General features: G+C 39.2%; 3 protein-coding genes across 4 annotated transcripts in view; 2 read left to right on the forward strand and 1 right to left on the reverse strand.

The window, feature by feature from the left end:
- PPP3R1 (protein phosphatase 3 regulatory subunit B, alpha) overlaps nucleotides 1-9,872 on the forward strand; it is an 86,985-nt gene extending 77,113 nt beyond the window's left edge. For both annotated transcript variants that reach the window (XM_066378097.1, XM_066378098.1), the window contains 3 exons: nucleotides 277-336; nucleotides 1,764-1,948; nucleotides 7,967-9,872. In XM_066378097.1, the coding sequence (XP_066234194.1) occupies nucleotides 277-336; nucleotides 1,764-1,948; nucleotides 7,967-8,014 (293 nt within the window). In that variant the 3' untranslated portion in view covers nucleotides 8,015-9,872. The remainder of the gene's footprint in view (nucleotides 1-276; nucleotides 337-1,763; nucleotides 1,949-7,966) is intronic.
- Nucleotides 1-27,353, forward strand: part of C1D (C1D nuclear receptor corepressor) — a 495,080-nt gene that overhangs the window by 368,656 nt on the left and 99,071 nt on the right. The gene's annotated exons all lie outside the window — the stretch shown is intronic.
- Nucleotides 11,090-27,006, reverse strand: PNO1 (partner of NOB1 homolog). Its single transcript, XM_066378095.1, has 7 exons — nucleotides 26,748-27,006; nucleotides 26,361-26,510; nucleotides 20,324-20,407; nucleotides 20,081-20,141; nucleotides 19,473-19,590; nucleotides 15,295-15,365; nucleotides 11,090-14,419 (listed from the first exon to the last, which is right to left on the reverse strand). Exons 1-7 carry the CDS (start codon nucleotides 26,952-26,954, stop codon nucleotides 14,352-14,354), a joined length of 759 nt encoding a protein of 252 aa, XP_066234192.1. The 5' UTR covers nucleotides 26,955-27,006; the 3' UTR covers nucleotides 11,090-14,351.

Raw genomic sequence — 27,353 nt, forward strand, 5'->3', positions numbered from 1 at the left:
GAGTTAAATAGCTTGCAAAATATGTTTTTGGGTGTTATGCTCTGTAGTACTTACGAAATATTTTTTCAAATTGATTTGACTTTAGAGAACTTCAAGTTCAAATTTTTTTTTAAATGTAGAACCTAAGTCTCAAGTTTGGCATTTTCCATCTTAAACCTTGCTAAGTAATACTTTCTTTTGCAGCAAGGAAATACTGTTTTGTGAGTATTTTTGTGTATGTATTGTTTTTACGTATAAAAAGAAACTTCTGATCTGTAAACATTTTCTGTTATTCAGAATTCATTGAGGGAGTCTCTCAGTTCAGTGTCAAAGGCGATAAGGAGCAGAAATTGAGGTGTAAGTATTTTTCTTCACTGAGTTTATTCTTTCTTATACCCCATTCTGCACTATAACCTCCTTCTAAAATATTCTAAGATCTAGCAGTGTGGCTCATTAACCAAATGAGCATTTTCCTGATATGCCAAGGTTGCGGGTTTGATCCCTGGTCAGGGCATGAATGAGAATCAACCAATGAATTCATACATAAGTCGGGCAACAAATCCATGTTTCTCCCTCTCTCTCCCTCCTACCTTCCCTTCTCCCCCCAACAAAATCAGTGAAAATTAAAAATAAGATAAAACATTCTATTCTCAATCCTTAGTAGACATAATAGAAATTTTACATTCTGGAGAAAATCCTTTTAGGACATTTACAACTGGTAATTTTTAACCATGTGGCATTGTTGCTTTTTAATTGGATAGAAGGAAAATAGAATTTCCTTCTACTGAAAACAACTATATGAACTTCAATACCTTGGATAAGAGATTTTTTAATGGAAATGGGAAGAAATGTTGTAATCTAATTAGCTTAATTTAGTATACATATATTGTTTTCAGAAATATTTAGCCAGAAGTCCACTGTTCTGATTAATGTAGGCAGCCTCAATTATAGTGAACATCTGATACCTTTTTAATTAGAGACAGTTTATTCAATAACATTTTTCTGAGGCACAGGATATGTGCAAACATCCTTTGCAAATTAACTTTTTTAAAATTTTAATTTAATTTGATTTAAATTTTTAAGTTATAGTAGGGGAAATAGATTCCTGCATGTGCCCCAACTGGGATCCACCTGGCAACCCCCCCCCCCCCCCCCCCATGCTCAAATCAACCAAGCTATCCTCAGCGCCTCGGGCCAAAGCTCAAACCAGTCAAGCCACTGCCTGTGAGAGGGGAAGAGAGAGAAAAGGGGAAGAGAAGCAAACGGTCACTTCTCATGTGTGCCCTAACTGGGGATCGGACCTGGGACTTCTGCACACTGGGGCGACACTCGATCCACTGAGCCAACTGGCCAGGGCCTTGCAAATGAACTCTTAATATAAATGAGAATAATAATGATAGCAAGTGCTGTCTTCTGTTGAACTTTTATCATGTATCAGGCACTCTTCTAAGCAGTTTACATGTATTATCTCTTTTAGTACTCTGAAGAACCTGGGAAGTAGGAACTGTTACTAGCCTCAGTTTTATATGTGCAAAAACTAAAAGCTTAGCAGTGTTAAATATGTTACTCTAGACTGCACTGATTGGCCCAAGACTCTTTACTCCATTGCCCAACTCTTAACCAGTTGTGTTAATCTGCACTGAAAGGCAATAACAGTGTGTGGAAAGGAGCCGTCCTCATAGTTATAATTCTAGATGTTCAACAACTGTTTTCTTTCTCATTGAGAGTATTCACTTGTGACTGTATTGTACTTGCCATTGATTTTTCCTTACTCTTTTTTTTAGTTGCTTTCCGTATCTATGACATGGATAAAGATGGCTATATTTCCAATGGGGAACTCTTCCAGGTGCTGAAGATGATGGTGGGGAACAATCTGAAAGATACACAGTTACAGCAAATTGTAGACAAAACCATAATAAATGCAGATAAGGATGGAGATGGAAGAATATCCTTTGAAGAATTCTGTGCTGTACGTACAAAACATCTGATTCATTAGTTACATTTTAAAAACCACTTAATTGAGACTTCCTTATAGTTTTTTGCCCTAGAAATATATATCTTTGATTTTTGCCTAATTGTCTCCATTCAGAGTTTCGAAGTGTTTTTGTGTTTATTTGTGAATAACAATCAGTTATTCTCAGGAATTAATACAGTGGTGGACAAAAGTAGATTTACAGTTGTGAGTACATGGAACACAGTTTATTCTTGTAGTATTATTTATTATTGTATTATTTTCTATGCGCACAATTGCAAACCTACTTTTGTCTAACCCCATTATTCTCAGTGATTGATAGAATGCCACAAAACCGGTACTAGTAACTTCTACTTAGTTTTAATAGTCTCCCACATATTCTTTTTTTTTTAATTTATTGTGTTGACATTGTTTAAATGTCTTACTTAATATAACTGCCTCCCCTATCCCCCGCAACACGTAGTTTATATTCTTAAGGTTTATTTAAAATTAAACGTGTTCCAAAATCCTTTTATGGGAGGTATGTGTTCATGAGTCCCATCTAGGAACCCAGAAGCTGGTTTCATGAGCACAGCAGAAACTGAGCCCCTGTCCATCTTAAACTCGGCCCCCAGCCATGTGAATGGTGATTGCCCTCCTTCCTTTCAGCTTCACGTTTACTGCTTTTCAGGGGATCTAGGGATTTGCCCACCACTCATTGCTTGTAAGTAGGAGCCCAGCCACTTAGCTTCTCTTCTCTACATCTGTTCCTCATGGGAAGATGTTAGTAGCTCTTTGACAGGTTATAAGAGTTTATTTTTTTTATTTATTTTTTATTTTTTATTTTTGTGTTTTTCTGAAGTTGGAATCGGGGAGGCAGTCAGACAGACTCCCGCATGTGCCCGACCGGGATCCACCTGGCATGCCCACCAGGGGGCGATGCCCTGCCCATCTGGGGCGTCGCTCTGCCGCAATCAGAGCCATTCTAGCACCTGAGGCAGAGGCCATGGAGCCATCCCCAGCGCCCGGGCCATCTTTTGCTCCAATGGAGTCCTGGCTGTGGGAGGGGAAGAGAGAGACAGAGAGGAAGGAGAGGGGGAGGGGTGGAGAAGCAGATGGGCGCTTCTACTGTGTGCCCTGACTGGGAATTGAACCCGGGACTTCCACATGCCAGGCCGACGCTCTACCACTGAGCCAACCAGCCAGGGCCAGGTTATAGGAGTTTTAACTGCAAGCTAGACAGAGAATCCAGAGGAGTGGCAAATGTAACAAAGAAAAAGTTTTGAAGTTTTTCAGTTAGACTGGATGCTTTTATAGGAAGATTTTGTCCTTCCTTTCTTTCCATTTTTTATTTAGACCACACAAGGAAAAACATCACTTTGGTTGTATGTTTTGTTAAGGACTGAAGTAGCTATATACTTCGGCTTTAAGTGAATTCACACTATCCTTTCACTATCTTTCTTCATCTCAATTGAATACTATCTTTGCATTTTGTTCCAAAAAGTAGGGTGGTGCTCTAGTTAAAGAACAGGCTGGGTCTTTTTGGAAGAGCTTTAGGTTTGAGACTTGAGACTTTAAACTGTTGCCAGGTGGTACAGCTACAGGTGTTTTGTTATCCCTCCACAACATTGCCAGGATCACTGAAGGACTCCTGTGGATTGGCCTCTGGCTGAGTAGGACATGAGAGCAGACTGCTAGTGGCACATAGCTAGCAGCCAGTTTTCAAGTGAAGGAAAGAAAAGAAATCCCAAGCCTTGAGGGAACAAAACAAAAATGGAAACCACCTGGGTAGAGTGCTAATGGAGGGATGCATCTAAATAAAGGCTTACTTTTCATAAATATAAAAATGTAACCTAACATTACATATAAATCACTTGTAGTGAAAAAATTAGAATATTTATTTATTTATTTATTTATTTATTATTTTTTTACATTTTTCTGAAGCTGGAAACAGGGAGAGACAGTCAGACAGACTCCCGCATGCGCCCGACCGGGATCCACCCGGCATGCCCACCAGGGGCGGTGCTCTGCCCCCCAGGGGGCGATGCTCTGCCCATCCTGGGCGTCGTCATATTGTGACCAGAGCCACTCTAGCGCCTGAGGCAGAGGCCACAGAGCCATGCCCAGCGCCCGGGCCATCTTTGCTCCAATGGAGCCTTGGCTGCGGGAGGGGAAGAGAGAGACAGAGAGGAAAGCGCGGCGGAGGGGTGGAGAAGCAAATGGGCACTTCTCCTGTGTGCCCTGGCCGGGAATCGAACCCGGGTCCTCCGCACGCTAGGCCGACGCTCTACCGCTGAGCCAACCGGCCAGGGCCTAGAATATTTATTTTTAGTTATAGAAGTGATGCTATTTACATCAAAGACATAGGCTAACTTTTGAGTTCATTTTCCAGTATTTTTGGTAAATTGCTTTCATTTGTATTTTTGAGGTGTATAGGTCAGGAATGGAGAAAATGTTTATTTTGTGTTTTAAACCAACTTTTCTAAAAAGCACATAATTTTGTCTTTGTTGAGTTATTTTTATTCTGATTTCTCAAGCAATAATAGTAAAAGAGATGGAAAAAGCTACTTGAAAAGATCACATATATGATATCTACTTAAAAATTTTCAGAATAATTAACATATACAAATAAAATTTTTATTATATACTATATTATAAATAGTAATGAGGTTGAAGTTGGCAGATTGAACCTAAGTTCATTTTTATTTTTTCTCAAAACTTCAGTGAAGTTAAATGGATTAAGAAGAAAAGGTTATGAACCCACAAGCACAAAGTGAACAACAGAAAGGATAGCAACTAGGATTTGGTAGCTTGTAAGTCAGTACACTGACTTGGCAGACAGGAGGGAGGATGAATTCTAAGCTCTCTGCTTGGAAAGCGGGAATCAACTTGGTTTACAGTGCAGAGAGGCCCAGAAATTGGTGACACGAGGTAACTGAAAGTGGGGGTGAAGGTGAGGCTGAAACAGGAAAACTACTTAAAAGTATGTTTAAGAAGAAATGAGAACACCAGATCTCCTTTCCTACTTTGTTGAGACCCTCCTGCTTTTTTTTTGTGTGTGTGTGTGTGTGTGTGTGTGTGTGTGTGTGTGTAGGTGTAGGAATTAAGTGAAGATAAGCATATTTGCATTTTGACAACTCCAGCCTTCTTCCTGATCATACTGGTAACTAGACTTAATACCATCCAGTTAAGAGATGGTAAAAGCTCTCTTTGGGAAATCTAATCTTCCCAAAGCAAAGGTCTCACTAAATCATCTAGTGTAGCCCACAGACAACAGTCCCACCATGTACATGAAGGTTCCAGTGCCCTTCCCACAGAAGCAAAGAGCTAGAGATCATCAGACATTAGAGGAAAACTTCTATGTGGGATATAAAGATGAAGCCAAGCCCAAAATCGAAGCTTGGAAAAACTTTTTTTTGCAAGGCCAGTAAAAGCTTTAAAAGTAAAAATAGAATGTCATTTTTCTCAGGGATATAATATATTGATGCTTTGAAACAAAAACTGGATAATATATATAAGAACTCTTGGAAATTTAAATTTAGAAATTCACTGTAGGAGATCTAATGCCTAAATACTAGGTGTTCCAGAAAGAACATGGAGGGAAGAAAATCATCAAAAGTAAATCAAAGCTAATGAACCAAAAGTAGTGAGTTCCCTGACTAAAGGACTTACTAAGTACCCAGCATAGTATGTAAAAATAATACATTGTTGAGAAATTTTAAAACAGTGGAAACAGAAAGGATTCTATAAATTTACAAAGAGCTGGGGATTAGGGGTGGGGAAGGGGCTTCATTCAAAGACTCAAGAATGATAGTGGCAATTTCTCAGTAGCAAATTAGAACCCAGAAGACAATGGAGCATTGCCTTAATGATTCTGAGGGATGGTTATTTCCAAACTAGAATTGCCTATAGACTCAAATTAAATAGAAGGATAAAGACATTTTCACGTATGCAAAGCCTATTTTGGGGGGGAAATTACTGGAAGATGTGCTTCCACTGTAGTAAGGTTGTTAATCAAAAAAGAAGATAATGTGGGATCCAGGAAGCAGAGGGTCCAACATGAGAGAAGGAAGCCTCCAGGAGGATGGCGAAGGGAGATCCATTCAGAGTGACAGGCCTAGATTGGAGCAAGTTGGAAAGCTGTGGAGTGATTTAAAGAATAAAATTGCTGGAATTACCTGATATTTGTATTTAGAACAAAAGTTTGAGGTTGAATTAATGATGAATGCATAGAGCACCAAAGGGAAAGATCAGATAATTAACTAGCAAAACACATGTGCAGAAAGATAAATTATAGTATGCACTTCTGTTCTGCTTTAACTACTAGCATTATATAGTCATAATTAAAATGCTAAGTTTCTTTTCTAATCAAAGATATAAGTATTGAAGCGTGGTTAGGAGATAGATGGGAGAGATGTGTGAGAAAGAGTTCAATCTTCTGTGCTGGGAAGTCAGTGGATGATGCTTATAACTTTGAATACAAGAAAAGGCAATGGAAAAATATTATTTGAAGACCTACAGTTAAATGCTGAAAGTGGTTGCCTGGTAAAAGGAAAATAGAGAATGAGGGCAGGGGAGCAAACTGCTGTTTAAATAAAGGTGGAAGTAATTGGCTGTTTTACCTTTATTTTTCAAATAACATTTTAAGCAGTACATTTGAATTAGGAAAATAATACAGATGCAACTATTATATAAACTACAACATGGATTAATCTCAAAAACATAGTATAATGTTGAGTGAAACAAGCCAGACAAGGAGATTTGATTATAAAATGTATAACAGCGGCCCTGGCCGGTTGGTTCAATGGTAGAGCATCAGCCTGGCGTGCGGAAGTCCCGTGTTTGATTCCCGGCCAGGGCACACAGGAGAAGCGCCCATCTGCTTCTCCACCCTTCCCCCTCTCCTTCCTCTCTGTCTCTCTCTTCCCCTCCCGCAGCCAAGGCTCCACTGGAGCAAAGATGGCCCCGGCACTGGGGATGGCTCCATGGCCTCTGCCTCAGGCGCTAGAGTGGCTCTGGTCGCAATAGAGTGACACCCCGGAGGGGCAGAGCATCGCCCCCTGGTGGGCGTGCCGGGTGGATCCCGGTTGGGCGCATGCGGGAGTCTATCTGACTGCCTCCCCGTTTCCAGCTTCAGAAAAATACAAAAAAAAAAAAAAAAAAATGTATAACAGTATAAATACTTTTTATAAATAATATACTCTTACAAAAAGTAATGTACAAAAGACCCAGCTATCCATGGTGTTAAGGTCATGAGGTGGCTACCTCTGCGGGGCAGCAGGAGGCGGGAGTTGGCTGGTGCAGGATTGGGGCCGAAGACCTGGTAGAGTTCTGAGTGCCAGTGCGTGGGTGTTGATTGTGATAGTTCATCAGGCTCACATTTATGACATAGGCACTTTCTTTATGTACTTAATAAAATCAGTTCCCCAAATATAATACAGGTAATTTATACTTTTAGATTATCATGTCAGTATTAACTGAGATGTCTATAAGAACTCTACATGTAGGTGACTCCATTTTAAAATAATGTGCAGGAAATTTTTGTACTTTCTAATATTTTTTAAATAGACTGCGAGTGAAGCACCTGTTTGGTTTTCCAGGACAGCTTTTGTGGTAGCATCTGGCTATCATTTACTCTGAGACTAAGGCAGGGGCGGCAGACTACAGAGTGGGCCGAATCCTGCCATGGGCTCCTGTGTACATCTTTGAGCTAAAAATGTTCTTTTTTTGCATTTTAAAGTGGAAAAATAAAATGAAAGAGAAATTATATGTGGCCTACTAAGCCTAAAATATTTACTATCTGGCCCTTTATAATGGAGTAAGTTTGCCAGCTCTTGTGCTAGAACAAGAGAATGGCTGTTATCCTGGAAGAAAGAAGCCTTGACAATTCTAACTACAGGCAATGCATGCAGCTTCAAAACAAAACACAGCTTCTGAAAATGATTAAAATAGTATGTTTTTATATTGTAGTTTTGCTAATGTGTTTAGTATAAAGGAATTCTCCCACATGGTTAAGCTTGATTTATTCTGTTGCAGGTTGTAGGTGGCCTAGATATCCACAAAAAGATGGTGGTAGATGTGTGACTCTTTTTTAAAGAGTGCCACCCAACACTTTTGCTTTCTTCTCCATCTCTGAAGATCTGCTCAAGACGTCCAGCAATGCTCTCTGTGTATTTAAATGGAAGTATTTTTCTCTGTGAAGCCACATTTTCCAACACGAGCCTCATGAAGCCAACTAAGTGTTATTGAACTCTTATTCTCTCAATAACTCAGTGTAGCACTTTAAAGTCTGAAGGACAGCAACATGAAAAGAGCATATCAATGTGGTGAAGAAAGGGAAGGGGTTGGCTTTTTAATTTATTTTTCTTCATCTTTTATAACAAGAAAGTATCTATATATACATATGTAAATATTTATATATAGATATATGTAGCTTTCTATGTGTAGTAGGTTGGCTTTAATTTAATATACTTGATTCAGAAACAAAATGATAGAGTACAAAAGTGCCAAGCAGAACATAAACATCCTTACTTTTATTTCACACAGTTTTATATATAGGTAGAAGATTGTACAATTTGAGCCGGGTGTTAGGCCAGCTACTTTTCCTTTTCCTGTGCTTTCTCCTTTGAGAGATTGACAAAGCATTTGTTAACGTCCTATTATTTACCTTAATTACATTTTTGTAACAAAGGAGTTTGTAACTTTATTTATAACTATGAATATGTTTCCAGGGACTAAGTCTCATTGCTGAGCAGCTTTTACTACATCTCTGCTTGAGGAGAAAGTATAGTTCAGTGCTACTGCCAACAGCTCATTCTTGTGTTCATATAGTACCTGCACAAAGCTTGCGGCTGCTTGATTCTGTTATTTCACTACTAGGAGCCAGTACATTTATTCAATGTCCCTGAGTACAAGTAAGTTTCAGTTGTGATTTCACACATAAAGGCCAGAAGTTATGTGAGGCAATCATACTTTATCTTAGACATTACTTAATGAGAAGTACCTGAAGTATAGGGTATCCATTTGTTTTTTTACATGGGTAATTTGTCAATAAACCTGTTTGAACCATAAACTTCCCTTCTGTTTCAGAAGACTTGCAGCTAATCTAAACCACAGGTGATAGTTAATGTGCATGTATGTATCTAAACACCCACATATATTTGTGACTTAAGTGGGAGAAATCCTACTCATCTGTATGCCACAGAAGAGCAAAATTCTACCCAAATTTATACCTCTTAAATTTCTTTACCATAAGGCATAAAAGACTGCATGAAGGTTTTCTTTCTTGATTTGCCCGTATTTATTATGGATAATTTAATAAATTTGTGTGATATAAAAGTAGTGTATCATGTTCCACCACTTGTTATGTCCCTTCCCTTTTCTACAAAAGGTACTGTTGGCTGGAAGAAAATTTGGGGTAGCTTTCTAGGACAGTAGTCTTTCCCTCTATCAATCTTCAATAAAAACTGGTTTTATAGTCACGAGTGGAAAAGGGCAGGTTGAATCAAGATGAGTGAATTTTAAATTGGGCACACCTGCCTGCCGTCGCTGTTCCTTCAACTGAGTGCTGCACATCATGGGCTCTGTCTGTGAGAGAAAAATCTCGGTGCTTGGTGTCCTTGCATGACATGGAGTTTTGCATGTAGATCGATTTAAAATGTACCTCTTGTTTACATAATTTGCATAATTTTAAAAGACAATGTTGCCAAACTTTGGAAATGTTAATGTTCAAACTGAAAATCTCCACTACATGTAACTTTCTTCCTCTGGATCAGTACGTGGCTTATTATCCCAGCCAGTGGTTTGATCTGTTCCAGTGTCAACTGCCATGTGCTCTGCTTCAAGGGGGAACTAGTCTTTTGTGAATTTTTTGTACATAAGTATTTGTTACAAATATTTTAGCAAATGCTTTCTATTTCTCTTGCTTGTGCATATCTTGGCTGGCGTTACAGAAAAATAGTGCAAACATTATTTCCTTACTGGGGAATGAGGGTTTTTTTCTTTTTCTTTTTTTTTTTTTTAGTGTGTGTGGGTGGGGTGGGGGAGGGTTGGTTTATGTTGAATGTTTAGTTTTTTCTTCTGCATGAAACGTCCTGTTGTGGGATCTTTAGACAACTTCATACTGTATGAATAAGAAAATAAAATATTTGGAACTTCAATGTATTTGCAGTGGTTTTTGGTGGGCTTCCACAGCCATTAGTCCTTTGGTCACTGGTAGCCTTAGTTGTCTGGAATTCCACCTAGTCCTTAGTGTAATAAATTTCATTCAGTACTTTATTACTCTTCAAAGGGAAAAAATTAACTATTTTTCTTGAGATTTCCCATTCAACAACTTTGTAGTGTTCCTACTACATGCCTAGCACTATAATAATAAACACATGAGATACTTGTGACAGGTAAATGACATACCTGGTCCAGATGAGTTACGAGCTGTTGGGGGTGTTTTATACCCAGATGGTCCACTGTGTACCATATAAAACAAGGTATGAAATGCTATGCACTGGATTCTTTAAATGTAGACTACCCTAGTAGAGAGTTAATTAAGCCTAAGATGACTTCACAGAACAGTAGCCCACAGATTGGAGGACATCCTTGTAAACCATTTGTAAGCTATTGCTACCCACAATATATAGTATAAAAAACTTTATACAGTATATATTAAATAATTTTTTAAGAGAACTGTTAAAACAACAAGCTGATTTTAAAAATTAGCAAAGAAAGGACTTTATTCAAGTCTAAAGTAGATACAGAATTGGCCAATAACACATGAAAAAATGTCCAACATCACTAGTCACTGAAAATTGAAATCAAAACCATGATACTGGTTCATAGCCATTAGCATTGCTGTTACCAAGAAATAAAAGCAGGCAAGGTAACAGAGAACGTGGAACCTTAGAGCACTGCTGGTGGGAAATGGATGGTGCAGTCCCTGTGGTAAACAGTTAACGGATTCCTCAAAAAGTTAAACATAATTACCATGATCCAGCAATTCCACTTCTAGGTACACACCAGAAGTTAAAAGCAGGGACTTGATGGATGTTTGTATATCCATATTCATAGCAACATTATTTTCCATAGCCAAAAGGTAGAAGGAAATGTACCTGATGGATGATGTACAATGGAATAATTAGGCTTAAAAGGAAATTTTGACATATGCTGTGAATCTTGAAGACATGCTAAGTAATATCCTAGTTACAAAGGAATACATACTGTATGATTCTACTGACACGAGTTCCTGGAGGAGTCAAATTAGACAAGTAGAATGGTGGTTGCCAAGGGCCAGGAGGAGGAGATGGGGAGTTTCAGTTGGGGAAGGTCAAATTCTGGAGATGAATGATGGTGATAGTTGCACAATGTGAGTATATACTTATCGTATCTACCCATGTATAACAATCTTTTCCTGAAAAAATTAGGGGTCTAAAAACTAGGTGCGTCTTATACAGTGGTTGTAGTTTTTTTGCTTGCATTTCCCACTTTTTCGTGCTTGTTTTTGCGCTCATTGTTGAAGACTGATTCATCATCAGACAGATGAGGACAAGCTGATGGATGGGAGTTTTGACAGTGATGAAGGTGTATGAATTTTATGATGAATAAAACTCGAGTTCAATAACTTTATGTAATACGTATTTTTAAATTTCGGGCCCCCAAATTAAGGTGCATCTTATACATGGGAAATACGGTAATGCCACTGAACTGTACACTTAAAATGGTAAATTTTATGTATCTACAATGTAAGAGTATCCAAGATAGTGAAGACTATCTGGATAGTTTCTAGGACTTAAAATATTGTTCAAACTCGTGTGTCCTGCAATATTAATCCTTAGTCTTAATTCCCACATGCTCAAAAATCTCATTGCATTAGCTAACATTAAGGTACTTTATGCCACTTCGACCTTTTGCTTCCTTTGACAAGCATTATAACTCTTTATCAGCTAACCAAATCAAATTATCAAGTCCTTGCTTGCTCAAAACTAAAGATTTACTTGGTTTCTTTGAACAAATAGTTAACATTTGCATAAAATGAGTATCTTGCAAGTTGTAGGATGGCTATCTACACTGAAAAAGTACTTAAAGCGCTGTATACCTTCACTAATTTAACATTACGCATGCTGGGCCAGTCTCACCATGGCTGACCTGAGATCAGGGAAGTCGGGTCTCTTTCCCAGATGCTCAGTGAACATGACCTTTCTTCTCTACCATCCTAGGTAGCGTGGGAGTAGTTGGAGCCCGTCTTCCAGAGTGAGGGAGAAAACCTCTAGGTTTTCCCTTATCAGCCTTTGACTAAGAAAATAACTCCTCGAGCCCTTTCTCCATCCAGTATATAAATTTTGTATGTCAGAAATAGTGCTAAATATTGAGTATCCAAAGTTCAGAGGTTTTAGAGTGAGAGGCAAACAGTGTAATTACAGTATAGTATGACAAATGCCATAGAAACATGGACACTCATGGCTAAGTTTTGAGGTATCAGACAAGCATCCAGACCTTAAAGCTTTAAAAAAGATTTGATCCAGGTTCAGATCAGCTCTCACTGTGATCTAGTCATGGTTTCTCTCTAAATCCTCCTTTGCCACACCCATTCCAAGAATTAGTTGGGTTTACTCCATTTTGTCTCTCTTTCAAACCCCAAGTACAATACTCCCTAAGAAAGGAGAGAAATGCCTGATCAAAGAGGTGTCCAAAATTTAAGTTCAGCATCTCTAATTTATGCAGATTTGATACTATCATATATACTCCACCTTGCTGTGTTGCCAAAGAATATATTATTTGGGCTGAGAAATTTTTCCAGCAATTTCCCATTGGATTCCCACCATAATACTATATTTCCCCATGTATAAACCACACCCTTTTAATGAAAAATTTGGGATCTAAAAACTGGGTGCATCTTATACAGTGGTTGTGGCATTTCACAAATGCCACAGATGGAACTGAGGATGAGGCAATATATGAAGAAAGTGATCTGTTCTCAGACACAGATGAGGACAAGCTAATGGATGGGAGTTTTGACAGTGATGAGTTGTATGAATTTTATGATGAATAAAACGAGTTCAAAACTTTAGGTAATACATTTATTTTCAAATTTCGGGCCCCAAAATTAAGGTGCATCTTATACATGGGGAAATGTGGTATATAAATTATCCAATTCCATGCAATGTACAAATGAGTTTGGCATGGTGACACGTAACATATAAAGGAAACAAGCTTAATAAGAATACTTCTAGGCTAGTTCTTACATAAACTTTCAAATACTTCCATCATTAAAGTTAAGTTTTGGTCGGGTTCTAGAGATGTAGAAGCAAACGTATCACCCATTGAATGAAGTGAGTTCCTTTCATTTAAAAAAGGCATAAACTGATTCAGCTAACAGACACTAGTTAAAACAATCTATTACATTTGACGAACATTTTCTTAGGAGTATAAACATTTTTTTCCCATATTTTATTACTTAGAAGAAATAAACCTAACATACATACTTATATGAAAAAATAACACTTTCCTCTTGTGACAAAGGTCTTTAAATTTACAAGTAGCAAAACAGGTACAATGATTAGCCTTTTTGGTTCACACAGTGGACCCAAAATGCTGTTTATGACCTGATTCTAAAATAGTCACACACCACCCAGTAGTAAGGGTCATGATTCAGAGGTTTTTCTGAGAAAATTCTTTTAATTACAACTCACAGAGAAGAAATGTTTATAAATTTTTTTTTGAGAGGAGGGAAGGCAGAGAGAGACTTTTGCATGCGCCCTGACCGGGATCCACCCAGCAAGCCCACTAGGGGGCGATGCTCTGCCCATCTGGAGCCCTTGCTTCATTGCTCAGGAAGGGAGCCATGTTTTTAGTGCCTAAGGCAGAGGCCACAGAGCCATCCTCAGTGCCCGAGGTCAACTTCGCTTGAACTAATCAATCCATGGCTACAGAAGAAGAAGAGAAAAAGGAAGAGAGAGAGAGAGAGAGAAGGAGGGAGGGGTATAGAAGTAGATGGTCGCTTCTCCTGTGTGCCCTGAGTGGGAATCAAACCCAGGACAACCACACACTGGGCCGACGCTCTTACTGCTGAGCCAACCGGCCAGGACATGTTTATAAATTTATAAATAAAAAACATAAATTCATACAGAATAATAAGAAATAGAGAATCATAAAATATGCATATTTGCTACATGTAATTTTAAGTGAAAAAAAAAAGATAAATTAATGTTTAAGTACAATAATGGTACTAAATTTTGATAAATTATCTTTAAAGCTGTTGAATGAATCCTATCAAACTTTTCCTTTCTGTTTATGCATCCGGCTGAGAGCTGAAGAAGGGACTGAGTCTTAAAGTGACTGAAAAATTCTTCACATGGTTTCTTGTGGCCACTTGTAGAGGGTAAAATCTTTTTCTTTAGAGCCCAAAGACAAGAAAAAAGTCTCTGATTTGAAATCAAAATCGATCTGCTGCTCTGTTAGCCACAGCTCGAATGTTGCCATAAACCTTTGATGGAGGGTTTCCTGTAGAGGAAAAAAAAAGCTTAGAGAAATATACTCAATATACAGAAGCTCCATGGAAAATGGTCAACAAAACTCTAAAAAGAACAGGAACATTTTCCATTGGATCTATCTTAAATCAACAAAAGGCAGAAAAAGAAAACCATATCCAAATAGTCTCCAATAAATCATTTTAAATCCTAATAGCCAAAATATTTCAAAAAAGGCTAGTTGTCAGTCAGACCTGGGCACCAAGGGAGAATCTGTGTTTTCTGAGTAAACTGCTACACTTCTGCTAACCTGTCAGAAGTTACTGACTCTGCTGCCCTGTGGAAAATGGGACCAAATGGGTTAAGGCAGTGGTTGGCAAACTCATTAGTCAACAGAGCCAAATATCAACAGTACAACGATTGAAATTTCTTTTGAGAGCCAAATTTAAACTTAAATTATATACATAGGTACATTCCTTATTAAGGTAGTGCCCACACGTGGTATTTTGTGGAAGAGTCACACTCAAGGGGCCAAAGAGCCGCACGTGGCTCGCAAGCCACAGTTTGCCGACCACTGGAAGGTGACCGGTGGCTGAACAGCAGCTCCCTTTTTGTTGAACCTAAAGCATGGGGTTACCTGGAGTTCTGGAATGGCTTTTCTATGCACCTCATCAGGGGAAGGCAGCAAAGATTTCAGCTATAATATAAGCCAATAAACCCTTTCTCTTCTCTAGTAGACATGGAATCCAAGCAAAAAGATTCCTACTTTCCTCTTAGGCCCACGTTTGCCAACCCACAAGTTTCTATTTGGTATCTTGAACATTTCCCTAAACTGACTTGCAAATCTTATTTGACCTAGATCCCCTATGCTTTCTTTCCAGAGAAAATACAAAAAAAATAAACTCTTACCCAGGATGAGGTTGCAAATGGCAGTTCTTGCCATTTTGATGTTCTGGAAAGAACCAAGGATGTGAACTTTCCTGCAAGAAAGTGAGACCAGTTAGCAGTGAGAGGCATCTCCTCAGACTGAGTCCTGCAGCTCAGAAACCTGGAAAATCATGACAGATGCAAATTCCTAAATAAAGGCTGTGATGATGGTCCCACAACTCTGCAACTATGCCAAGTACCCACTTTGAAGGGGGGGTGGGTTATGGCATGTGAATTGCATCCCAATAAAAAATATCAGAAAAGACAAACTAAAAATAAAAAAAACTAAACTAAGACTTTCTTTAAGATTTTTGGTAACTAATGACTACCATCCGTAAGTGCTTGCTGTGGGCTTTACACACGTGTTCTCATTTAATGCTCACAGGAGCTTTTATTAGGTAGACATCACCGTTTTACAGATGAGGAAAAGGCTTACAAGACACCTGTCCAATAATACAACTGGCAGAGCAAGTACCCAGGAATGCAAGGACCACTGTCCTTAACTAAAACATCTTTGGATTTCAACTGCAGAGCTTTCTAAAGATCACCTACATTTCATTACTCACTGAGGACCATCCAGACCCGTTTAATGGGCATTCCTTGCTATGTGACTCAAACCTCAACGAGAGCATTTTGTCTTTTCAAACCCATCTTCCAAAATGTCAATAAGCCATCCATAAATTGACACCATCGGCAGCAGGAGCATCAAGCAGAACCCCCTCCTTCCACAGGTTATTTCTGAAATTGGGCAAAAGTGAGGCTAAAATCAAGAGAATCAGTTTGTCTATTCAAGGTAATCCCTAGATTTTCTTCCCCATTCCCTTCAAACAGGAATTCTCTGTATCTCTGGCAAAATTACTGGGGGCTGGGGGGAGGGGAGTTGTTTACTGGAGTAGGTAAAAGAGCATGGGCACCAAGCTCAGTGGAAGGAGAAGTACCATGTTAAAAACAGGCAACGTCAAGCAAACATTTGCACAGTGGATGTTAGGACTTCCAACTGTCTTTCATAACTGGGCTCCAAAAGTCTATCAGCAAAGAGACAAGAACACTTCTCTGGGGAACCTGACTTAGTAAGAAAGAATAAAGATACTGACATCAGGGATCCCTGGAAGAAAGAGGCTGGCGATCACCCTAAGTCAGTGGTTCTCAACCTTTCTAATGCCGTGACCCCGCAATACAGTTCCTCATGTTGCGGTGACCCCAAACCAAAAAATAATTTTGGTGGCTACTTCGTAACTGTAATTTTGCTACAGTTATGACTCGGAATGTAAATACCTGATATGCATTATGTATTTTCCGATGGCTTTAGGCAACCCCGCTGGGGTTGCGACCCACAGGTTGAGAACCGCTGCCCTAAGTGAAGCCTACAGTCAATCCGCACCTCACCACCCAGAATACCCTGAGCTCAGGCTTCCATGCTGCTCTGCACCACCCCACTCTTGCATATGGCACACATGGAAGATCATCAGAATCTGAGAAAAGGATCTAATACAAAAGAGTAAAGGCCACGAGCAGGAAGGTAAAAGCGTGCTTTTTACTGAATCAGTACACTGAAAATTTAGAAAACACACAGGCATTGCAAAGAACAGCAAGTCCCAGGGTATCACTTGGCTCAGCTGCCACCACACTGAGCACTGACTCTGCACTCAGGGAACACAGAAGCCTGGTCTAACCAATCCCCATGGCTGGCCAGGCTAGGGAAGAACGGTACACTGGACAGAGAGAGGCCAAGTGTGGGGGTGGGGGTGGGGGCTGAGACAAAGCTCAATTCTCATCTGTCATAGTGAAGTCAACAGTGAATCTGAAAGAAAAATCAAGGAGCTGTTATATAAATGTATAAGATATTTGGAAATATGAAGATAATTTTTAAAATGAGCCAAGAGTTTAAATTGACTCATCTAAGGAGGGGGAAATGGAAGCAAGAAGTAGAAATTTTTGGCTTTTAAAGTATGTAAATGTCTAACTGAAAAAAACATGAAAGATGAGAGCACAGAGACAGCAAGAATACATAAAGCACCAGCAGTTTTCCTACTAAGACGAGAGTAACAGGGCAGTATAGTTGGAATAGAATGTAGGTCTCTGGACATAGAGGCAACAAGAGTTACCATCTGATACACTGAATATATCTGGAACAAGGAGTTTTTAGTTTTTTTATCTTGCTTGCATTATACTGTATTTTGAAAGATTACCAAATCATCAAAGATAACACTTAGAGGTGCATAATCAGTCACTTTATGGCGTGTAACTTGCAGATTTCCAATTAGCCTATTTAGAGCAAAAACTATTTGATAGCATGTTTCTTTAATTTTGAATGTGTAATTCAATGTGTAAAAAAAAAACAAAACAGCCTGACCAGGCAATAGCACAGTGGATAGGGCATTGGACTGGGACGTGGAGGACCCAGGTTTGATGCCCTGAGGTCGCCAGCTTGAGTGTGGGATCATAGACATGACCCCATGGTCACTGGCTTGAGCCCAAAGGTTGCTGGCTTGAAGCCCAAGGTCACTGGCTTGAGCAAGGGATCACTCGCTGTGCTATAGCCCCCCAGTCAAGGCACATATGAGAAAGCAATCAATGAAAACTAAGGAGCCACAATGAAGAATTTATGCTTCTCATTTCTTTCCCTTCCAGTCTGTCTGTCCCTGTCTGTCCCTCTCTCTATCACAATAAATAAATACCACAAAAGATAAAAAGTAGATCAGAGATCAGTAGCAACATTATTTGTAATAGCACCAAAATGAAAACCCCAGGGTCCAGGAACTGTGAGTGGATAAACAAAATGCAATACAGCCATACCAGGACTGGTACTTGGCAAAAGATTGCTGATACATCCAACAAAATGGACTCAAAATAACACACTAAACTAAAAAAACATATCAAAGACTACACACTGCAAATTTTTGGAAAAGGCAAAAAACCATAGCAACACAAAGTAGTAGCTCAGTGAGTGCCTGGGTAAGGGTGGGGCTGCAGACGCACAAGGAACTTGCGGGCTGGTGGGACCGTGTGAGTGAAGTAGGGTTCCGGGACCAGATCTCCGCCCCAAACTGACTGAACTGTGTACTTAAAGCAAGTGAACTTTATTGTATGTAAATCATACTACAATAAAGCTGTTAAAAAAAGTTCAACTACCAAATTTTACATTAACCCTTCTAAATATACTTATACATTTAATATGATGTACTACCCATAATTTGATTAGTAAACCAGTTAGTTCCAGGTTTCTAAATTACCAAATTTTTAGAGCTATATATGGTATTTTTAAATGTGGCACACATTCAAAATTTTTAAAATTTCAAGCTCAAAAAAGCTATCCCCCTGTCTCCCTACCCTCAACTTTAGATTCAATTCATAAAAGATCAAAATTATAATATAGCTGTCCTCAGGTAAACAAGGCCACCAGAGTAACATTATAGTTATTCCTGAAGTATAACAAATAGTTAAGCCCCTCAATTTAGAGCAAAGATGAGACAATTTCAAGTAAATTATTTCTGGAGTCAGTAGCAGGCAGATCCCTCCTCTTCTCAGTCAACTGCTTCGTTTCCCAACTTCATGGCATTATATAATCTCTGAGCCATCTGCCAGTAATCCCAACCTGGCAACGGGGTAGCCTCAACCTCACAGAGGGGTAATCCCAGCTTGACTTCCTGCACCCTTATTTTAAGCCTGTACCATCTTATTTATGTTCGCATATAACTGTTCCCGAATTTTCACCCAATGTGCATTATTCACCCCTCCTTTTGTGAAAGGCCTTTATATATATATATATATATATATATATATATATATATATATATATATTTATTTTTATTTATTATTTTTTTTTTTAAAAAGGAAAGCCTCACAATGACATTTAAACACCTACACCTTGCTCTTCCCTCCTGACTTAATAGATTCCCCTGAAATACTATTTAAATTTTCACCTGTCATGCAATTTCTTTTAATAGTGGTTCTAAATATTTCCTTCATTGCTACCTGAGGGAAAAACCTCTAACTTCTAAGATTTTCCTAACTTAATCTGCTTTCAAAGTAGATATCTATTCATCTGAAACCATATGTTAGCACAGATTTAGTGGCAACATTATGCATTAAATACAACTTTAGGACCTTCTGAAACCAGCCAAGCTAGGCAGGTAATTGTCTTAAGATCACATACTTACACATCAGCTAGAACTATCCGTGTCCGGGTCACATTCTCTATGGTGAATTTGGTTTTTCCTCCTTTGCCAGCAATTCTTCCTATTGCCCTTGACAGGTGGTCTCCCTTGAGGGGCTTCACTAAATGAGAAGAACAAGACCTCAAGTGGCAAGCCATTCCAGCGCTCCACCCACTTCCACATAAAGTTTAATCATTAATGAAATTTCCCTAATAGACATAAAATGTTTTTTTTTAAAAAGTTGCTAATAAGCCTGACCTGTGGTGGCGCAGTGGATAAAGCGTCGACCTGGAAATGCTGAGGTCGCCTGTTCGAAACCCTGGACTTGCTTGGTCAAGGCACATATGGGAGTTGATGCTTCCAGCTCCTCCCCCCCTTCTCTCTCTCTGTCTCTCCTCTCTCTCTCTCTGTCTCTCCCTCTCCTCTCTAAAAAATGAATAAATAAATAAGAGAAAAAGAGTTCCTAGTGTTTAAAAAAAAATAGTTAAAAAAAAAAAGTTGCTAATAATACAACTCAGCTGATGCTATTAGAAAGCTGAGAGTTACACACAGTACAAAGTCAGCAATATGAAAATACAGTATTTCACAATAAAAAACATCCATACACTTACCATCTGTAATTTCAAAAGACTCCAAGAAGAGGTCATCCAACCTAATGAGGGCAAGTGCATCCTACAATATAAAAATAAATACTGTGAAGCCCTTTCATTTAGCTACCTGAGAATGAGTGTCAAGCTAAAATTCCTAAATTGTAGTACTAGAAAACTCAAATAAAAAAAAAAACCCCAAGCCACTGAAACATTCTGAGTGTTTTTCAAGCCCCCATTTCAGATGTCATGAAATCACTCACTCACCTCTACCTGGAACCCGAGAATAAAGGCTTTCACAAAATCTGCTGCTTTTGTCAGAGCGCTAACATCCTTGGTTTCTTTACAAGTCTGTTTGAAAAAAGGCACAATTTACAGGCCAGGATGAAAAAGATAACTCTTAACAGAATACTATGAATGACCTTTCCCTTCACCACCACTCTTCCCCAATGCATCCTACACGACCCAGTTTCTGCTGACATTAAGTACTGTGTTTATTTGCAAAACAGAACTTTCCCAACTCCACCAAATGACTGTTCTAAGTTAACAGCAAGATTCCTCTGCCACAGCTCACCTACACACAGGCTGAAAGACTTCAATGTCCTTAGGTCATCCCGTCAAAGCATCAATGCCCACGCTAGTGTCTCTTCTAATAAAGCCTTCCCTGCAAGTGGTGATCTAATCTCCTGGCTTCGGATAGTCATTTATATGCTGATGTTTCACCACAGCAACAACTCCAGTACTAACTACCGAGAATGGTTTAAGCAGGGGTCCTGCCCTCAGTTTATTTGATAATCACAGAAACAGCAGCTATTCATAAAATGCCTACCACTGTAAATGACATGCACTACAGGTGCTTTATGTACTATAGCGCTAAGCTTCACAACACCCCTGAATATTAAGTGATGTAAAAACTTTTATATTTGAGGTAACTGAAGTACTAAAACGTAAAAAAGGTTGAGTCAAAAACCGGTCTGATTCCGAAACTGTTATTTCCAGTCTCCCTTACAGACTCATCATTTAATTGAGGAGGCCACGTATTTGACAAACCTTAAGCCATACAGGGTTATGTCATGGGACACTTAAATTAGATCTCAGTCCCAATCCTATATGTGACCATGGCCAAGTCTCACAGATACTGTAGGTCTTAAGTTTTCTCATCTGTAAAATAAAATGGGTCAGAGCAGGAGATCCTGAGAGGTCCCTACTGGTATCAAGATTCACTTATCAGGCCCTGGCTGGTTGGCTCAGCGGTAGAGCGTTGGCCTGGTGTGCGGGGGACCGGGGTTCGATTCCCGGCCAGGGCACATAGGAGAAGAGCCCATTTGCTTCTCCACCCCCTACCCCTCCTTCCTCTCTGTCTCTCTCTTCCCCTCCCGCAGCCAAGGCTCCATTGGAGCAAAGATGGCCTGGGCGCTGGGGATGGCTCCTTGGCCTCTGCCCCAGGCGCTAGAGTGGCTCTGGTCGCGGCAGAGCGACGCCCCGGAGGGGCAAAGCATCGCCCCCTGGTGGGCAGAGCTTCGCCCCTGGTGGGCGTGCCGGGTGGATCCCGGTCGGGCGCATGCGGGAGTCTGTCTGTCTCTCCCCGTTTTCAGCTTCAGAAAAATACAAAAAAAAAAAAAAAAAAGATTCACTTATCAGCTTGATGACTTTGGCCACGACACTCCTGGGACTCTTCGTTTCCCCACATCCATAAAATGGAGATATGTCATCTATCTCACAGGCTGTCCTGAAGACCAAAATAATGCCATGCATGCTGAAGCACCACTATGTGTCTGGCATAGAACAGTATCAACAAATGTTATGGAACCCAAATTGATATGACACATATGACAGCTAAGAATACTTAAGGCGTGATGGAAAAATGGACTGACCATAAAGGAGAAAGAACTGGAACTAGATCCTGAAAGATGAACGGAAGGTAGGAAGACAAAGGGTATAGGGAGGAGAGGGCTCTCATCAGAGAGGAAAGCCACACTTATGTATGCATACAAAAATGTTCAAAAAGCCCTGGCTGGAGTGATTGGTTGGTTTAGAGCGGTGTTTCCCAACGTGGGGCCCATGCCCTACAGGGGGGCAATTCGATAGTTAAGGGGGGCAATTTGAAAATGGACTCGACACGACTTTAACTCTTTCGCCCCGGGCCATTTAAAATGCAATGCTAGATATCGGTGCCAAATTTAACAAAAAATGCAATTCTTAAATAATTGCGGTAAATAATTATTAAGTATAATTTTGTTTAATGAGACCAAAATATCAACTGGGTGATTGGCGTCATCAAGTAAACTTCGTCCTGGGTTCACCGCGGAGCGTGCCGTCTGCCGCGGGGAACCCCGGACGTTTTAAAAACTCGCTAAACAACGCAGTTATTCTCACCTAATTGGCCCATCGCAACTTCTGTAGTGTTTCACATCATTCAGTTGGTGTTAATTTGAAATGTCAGTCAAAACTGTTGTAAAAGCTCGTTGATTTAATAAATATACATATATATATTGTATAGATATAATTGGTAAGTATTTGATTTTATTTTTATCAATATTAAACTCTTTATTAAGTACTTCTTGCACCGGGGCTAGAAAGCACTAATATTTTATAAATATTATTGGGGCTATAATAGTGCATGCACGACAATTTTAATTTTAGAAGCATAACTTTCCAGAAAATTTTGTCAAGTGGAAAAAATATAGATACCTTTTGATTTGCGGTGGTAGTGTAGTAAATGTGTTATATACATTTAAATAAATATGAATTTTTAGTATTCGTTTACTCTGTCACATTGAATATATTTTAACACATATTTTAATATTAGTTTTTAATTGATCTTATTTTTATTATAGCCCATAGTAAAATGAGTGGTGCAAGCAAGAAAAAAACTCATCAATATTCGGAGGAATATTTAAAATTTGGGTTCATACCCGCTGTTCAAGATGAGCGGATTCCTTTTTGTCTTTTATGCCAGCAATGCTTGACCAACGAATCAATGAAACGAGGTCGTCTTGAGGCGCATTTGAAGGCAAAACATAGTGCTCATATTAATTCAGATTTGAGTTACTTTAAAACTTTGAAGAAAAATTGTGAAAAAAGAACAACATTAAAGTCTCTATTTACTGCTCATACTTCAACTAATAATCGTGTTCTTGAGGCTAGTTATCAAATTTCTTTATTCATCGCTAAAACTGGAGAAAATCACACTATAGGAGAGAATTTAATAAAACCGTCAATATCAACATTTCTTAAAACGGTTCTTGAAAAAGATGACAAAGATGTAAAAGCTATGCCACTCAATAACAATTCTGTTAGCAGAAGAATAGACGAAATGAGTGAGGATATTGAAAAACAACTTATTGAAAAGCTGAAAACAAGAAAATTCTCCTTGCAAATGGATGAATCAACTTTGAGACAGTACTGATAACTTACGTAAGATATATTGATAAAGGACATTTTGCTGAAGAAATGTTCTGTAAAAGATTAGAAAGCACCACTACCTCCAAAGATATATATAATAAGCTAAAAAACTACTTAGATGTCAATGATATACCAATGAAAAATATAACATCTTGTGCTGCAGATGGTGCTCCCAATATGATGGGCAAGAAAAATGGCTGCTTAAAATTGATGAAAGATGCGAATCCAGAAATGATTCTTGTGCATTGTGTTATTCATAGGGAAAACTTGGTAGCTAAAAACATCTCGCCTGTTCTGAATGAAGTATTACATACAGTAATAAAGTGTGTTAATGCTATTAAAGCTAGTGCCAAATGTGAGCATCTTTTCAAGCTATTTTGTGAACAAAATGAAGACCATGTGAGGCTTTTACTTCATACTGAAGTCAGATGGCTATCTAAAGTAAACTGTTTGAAAAGATTTATGGAACTGTTTGATACTCTTAGTGATTTTTTAAGCGACAAACCTGAAATGAAGTATCTGTTAACAATAGATGGTAAAGCATTTGTGAGTTATTTAGCCGATATCTTTGAAAAACTAAATATATTAAATAAGCAACTTCAAGGAATAAAACTCTTGTCGATGCAAAAGCAAAGATATTTGGTTTCATTACCAATATTGAGTTATGTCAGAAACATATTAACAACAAAACTTTAAAGTTTCATTGGCTCCAAAAATGTGAAGTAACTGATACCGCTTTACTTGTTATTGTCAATCATTTGAATATTCTATCAGCTGATTTAAAAGAAAGATTTTCTGATTTAAAACAAATTGATTTCCCAACATGGATGATGCAGCCAATGTTAGTGGATTTGTCTGATATATCAAATATGCAGTATCAAGAAGAACTCGCAGAATTGCAAAATGATGAGTCAGTTAAAGCTTTATTTAATATCAAAGGAGCGATGGCATGGCTTTGTGAGGAAACAGAAATCAAATACCCAAATTCAACCAAATGTGCAAGAAAACTATTGCTACCGTTTCCATCTTCATTTTTAGCTGAATGTGGATTTAGTGCTGTAAATGATTTACTGGTAAAAATAAATAAATCGGCTGGATATAACACAACGTGGAGACTTGAGACTAAAGCTAACCAAATTGGAACCTAATATAAAATCTCTGTGCAGCAAGCATCAAGCACAAGGATCACACTAAATTAAATAATAAATTAATATAGAAAAATCTGTATTAAAATTATTTGGAATTTAAATTTCTGTTTTTTATTATATGTTTTGAAATTTTACTTACTGTGTTTTGTTAACAATTTCATAGTGATTTCTTCCTAGAACCTATCATTTATGTTTATTAAGTGAACAAATCAATTTTTTAATGTTAAAAATTATGTATGTTACATAGGGGGGGACATAAAAATTTTAGAAAGGTTAAGGTGGGGCATGGCACAAAAAAGGTTGGGAAACACTGGTTTAGAGCATCATCCCGAAGCACAGAGTTTGCTAGTTCGATACCTGGTCAGGGCACAAACAGGAGCAACTTGATGTTCCTGCCCCCCTCTCTCTAAAATAAATTAAAAATGTTTAAAAGATGGTGAGATGACTTGGACTGGGACTCCTACCTGAAAGACAAGTTCAGTCAAAAACCTAACTCTTATCCTCAGAGATGCTTAAGATACCTGGGTATCATAATGAAAGTAGTGTAATCTTGGCAAATTAACCTGGCCCTGGCACAGAGGGTGGGGTGGTGAAAGATGATGTAAAGCAACAAAGCAAGGGAAACATATAAGGAAACAAGAAGTTTTGATGTGAAACTGTAAAAACCTGAATGAAAGTGGCAAAGAAGTCTATTTACAAGGCCTATATTCTAAACTTTACCAACTATTTAGAGTAGTGCTTCTCAGCTTTATTCTATTATTCTAGTCCCTTGGCAGAGATGTTTCTATACCAGTCCTGATGACCATATAATAATCCTCAAAAACGAAGATTATAAAGTCTCAAGTCAATTAGCTTGATTGTTTACTTCTGGGCTGACACCATGAAATAAAAATATATATATACACACACACATATACTTATACAAATGTACATATATACATAGTTAGATATAGATACCTTTCTATATATAATTTGTATTTACTGTCTTTTTTTTAAAGATTTTTTAAAATTTTATTTATTCATTTTTAGAGAGGAGAGAGAGAGGGAGAGAGAGAAACAGAGAGAGAGAAGGGGGGAGGAGCTGGAAGCATCAACTCCCATATGTGCCTTGACCAGGCAAGCCCAGGGTTTCGAACCGGCGACCTCAGCATTTCCAGGTCGACGCTTTATCTACTGCGCCACCACAGGTCAGGCCTAAAGATTTTATTTATTGGTTTTAGAGAGAGAAGAGAGAGAGAAGGGGGGGCAGGAGTGGGAAGCATCAACCCATAGTAGTTGCTACTTATATACATGTGCCTTGACCAGGCAAGCCTGAGATTTAGAACTCATAACCTCAGTATTCCAGGTCGATGCTCTATTCACACTGCATCACCATAGGCCAGGCCATACTTACTCTTAATAATACCATTAAACTATATAATGCCTCAACTGCAGCAATACTTCAGCTCATATTTACAAACTTCTGTTTATGACAACCTCTTTACTTGGCCTTTTGTCAGTTCAACACAACATTACAAAATATGCACAGGCATAGCCAGTATTTTGGTATGATATCAGACTCAACTTATGAATTCAACTACCCTATGTGTTAAATGCAGGCTCTGAAGGCATTTAAGAAGTTCAAATCCACTAAATTAGAAAACGGGAAGAAAACCACTTGACAAAATAAATTCCACTGAGGAAGGTCTATGCATGCATTTTCATTCCTTAGGGAAAACCCTAGCATATTTGGAAATGGTTGACATTCTTACCCTGATTTCTACATTCCTCGACTTCAAGTTAAAGCGTATCTGAAGTCCCAAATGTTCTACAATAGGAGTAAATATCTTTAACCAGTTCTCCTTTAACGGTGTGTATCTGTTAGCTGGGACTGGGATTTTCCTTGTTTCTTCTTTCCCAACCTATAACGAAAGAACACACACTGAGATGGGGGGGGGGAGGAAGAAAAGGGCTGGTTGTAAAATGACAACTGATACACACACACAGCTTATTTTAATGAGTTAAACTTCAGATAAGTCGCTTCTCTATGAACTTCACTCCAGAAAGGCCCCTGTACCTTCAACATCAATCCCCAGAAACCACCGACTTGACCTCCCTCTGGCCCCTTGCCGGTTCCTATCTCAAGGTCCCGTCAGTACCGAGAACCCGTCCCCTGAGAGGGGCGGGAAGACGGGCCTCTTCGCGGGCCGGGGCTCCTCCGTGTCCATGCGGATCGCGTCCCCACCCTCACCCGACGCGGACAGCTCCTCAGCCTGCCGTTTCTTCGCCCGCCGGCCACCCTTGCGGATGACCTGCGTGAAACCGTCCTCACCACCCGCACTCCGTGTCTCCATTTCGGTTGCCATCGCCAGGAATCTCCAGCCCCAGCAAACGCTTCCGCCTGGAACACGTGCGCTACTGTACTGCGCCGGCGCATCTCGCAAACTCCAGCGTTCGCCAACCAGCTCCAGGACTCCGCCCCCTTCCTGAGAAGTCCCCACGCAGGGGACCTGACGCAGGATCGTTGAGTGTGTTAGCGGGGAAGGAGAAAGGGCTATCCTAAAATACGCCTTATTCTTTTGGTCTCCTTCTGGCCCTGCCACTCACTGCCAAAAGCATTTTGTGACCCCCTCATCTGTACATGTGATAAAGGCAGTAGGTAAAGGCAATAAATAAGTTTGTGCCATCGGCAAAGAAAAACTTGTGTTATTTCAGTAATTTATCTGGCATTATCTCAGACAACTAAATCCAACTCCCCAGGAGTC

This window comes from Saccopteryx leptura, chromosome 3 (assembly GCF_036850995.1).
Source record: "Saccopteryx leptura isolate mSacLep1 chromosome 3, mSacLep1_pri_phased_curated, whole genome shotgun sequence".
Taxonomy (NCBI): domain Eukaryota; kingdom Metazoa; phylum Chordata; class Mammalia; order Chiroptera; family Emballonuridae; genus Saccopteryx; species Saccopteryx leptura.

Coding starts and splice junctions, on each gene's coding strand:
- PNO1 (XM_066378095.1), bottom strand. CDS start 26,954: ATGGCAACCGAAATGGAGACACGGAGTGCGGGTGGTGAGGACGGTTTC. Junction 26,511..26,747: donor TCTCAGGGGACGGGTTCTCG/GTACTGACGGGA, acceptor CTTTCGTTATAG/GTTGGGAAAGAAGAAACAAG. Junction 15,366..19,472: donor CGGATAGTTCTAGCTGATGT/GTAAGTATGTGA, acceptor ACTTTCTTGCAG/GAAAGTTCACATCCTTGGTT.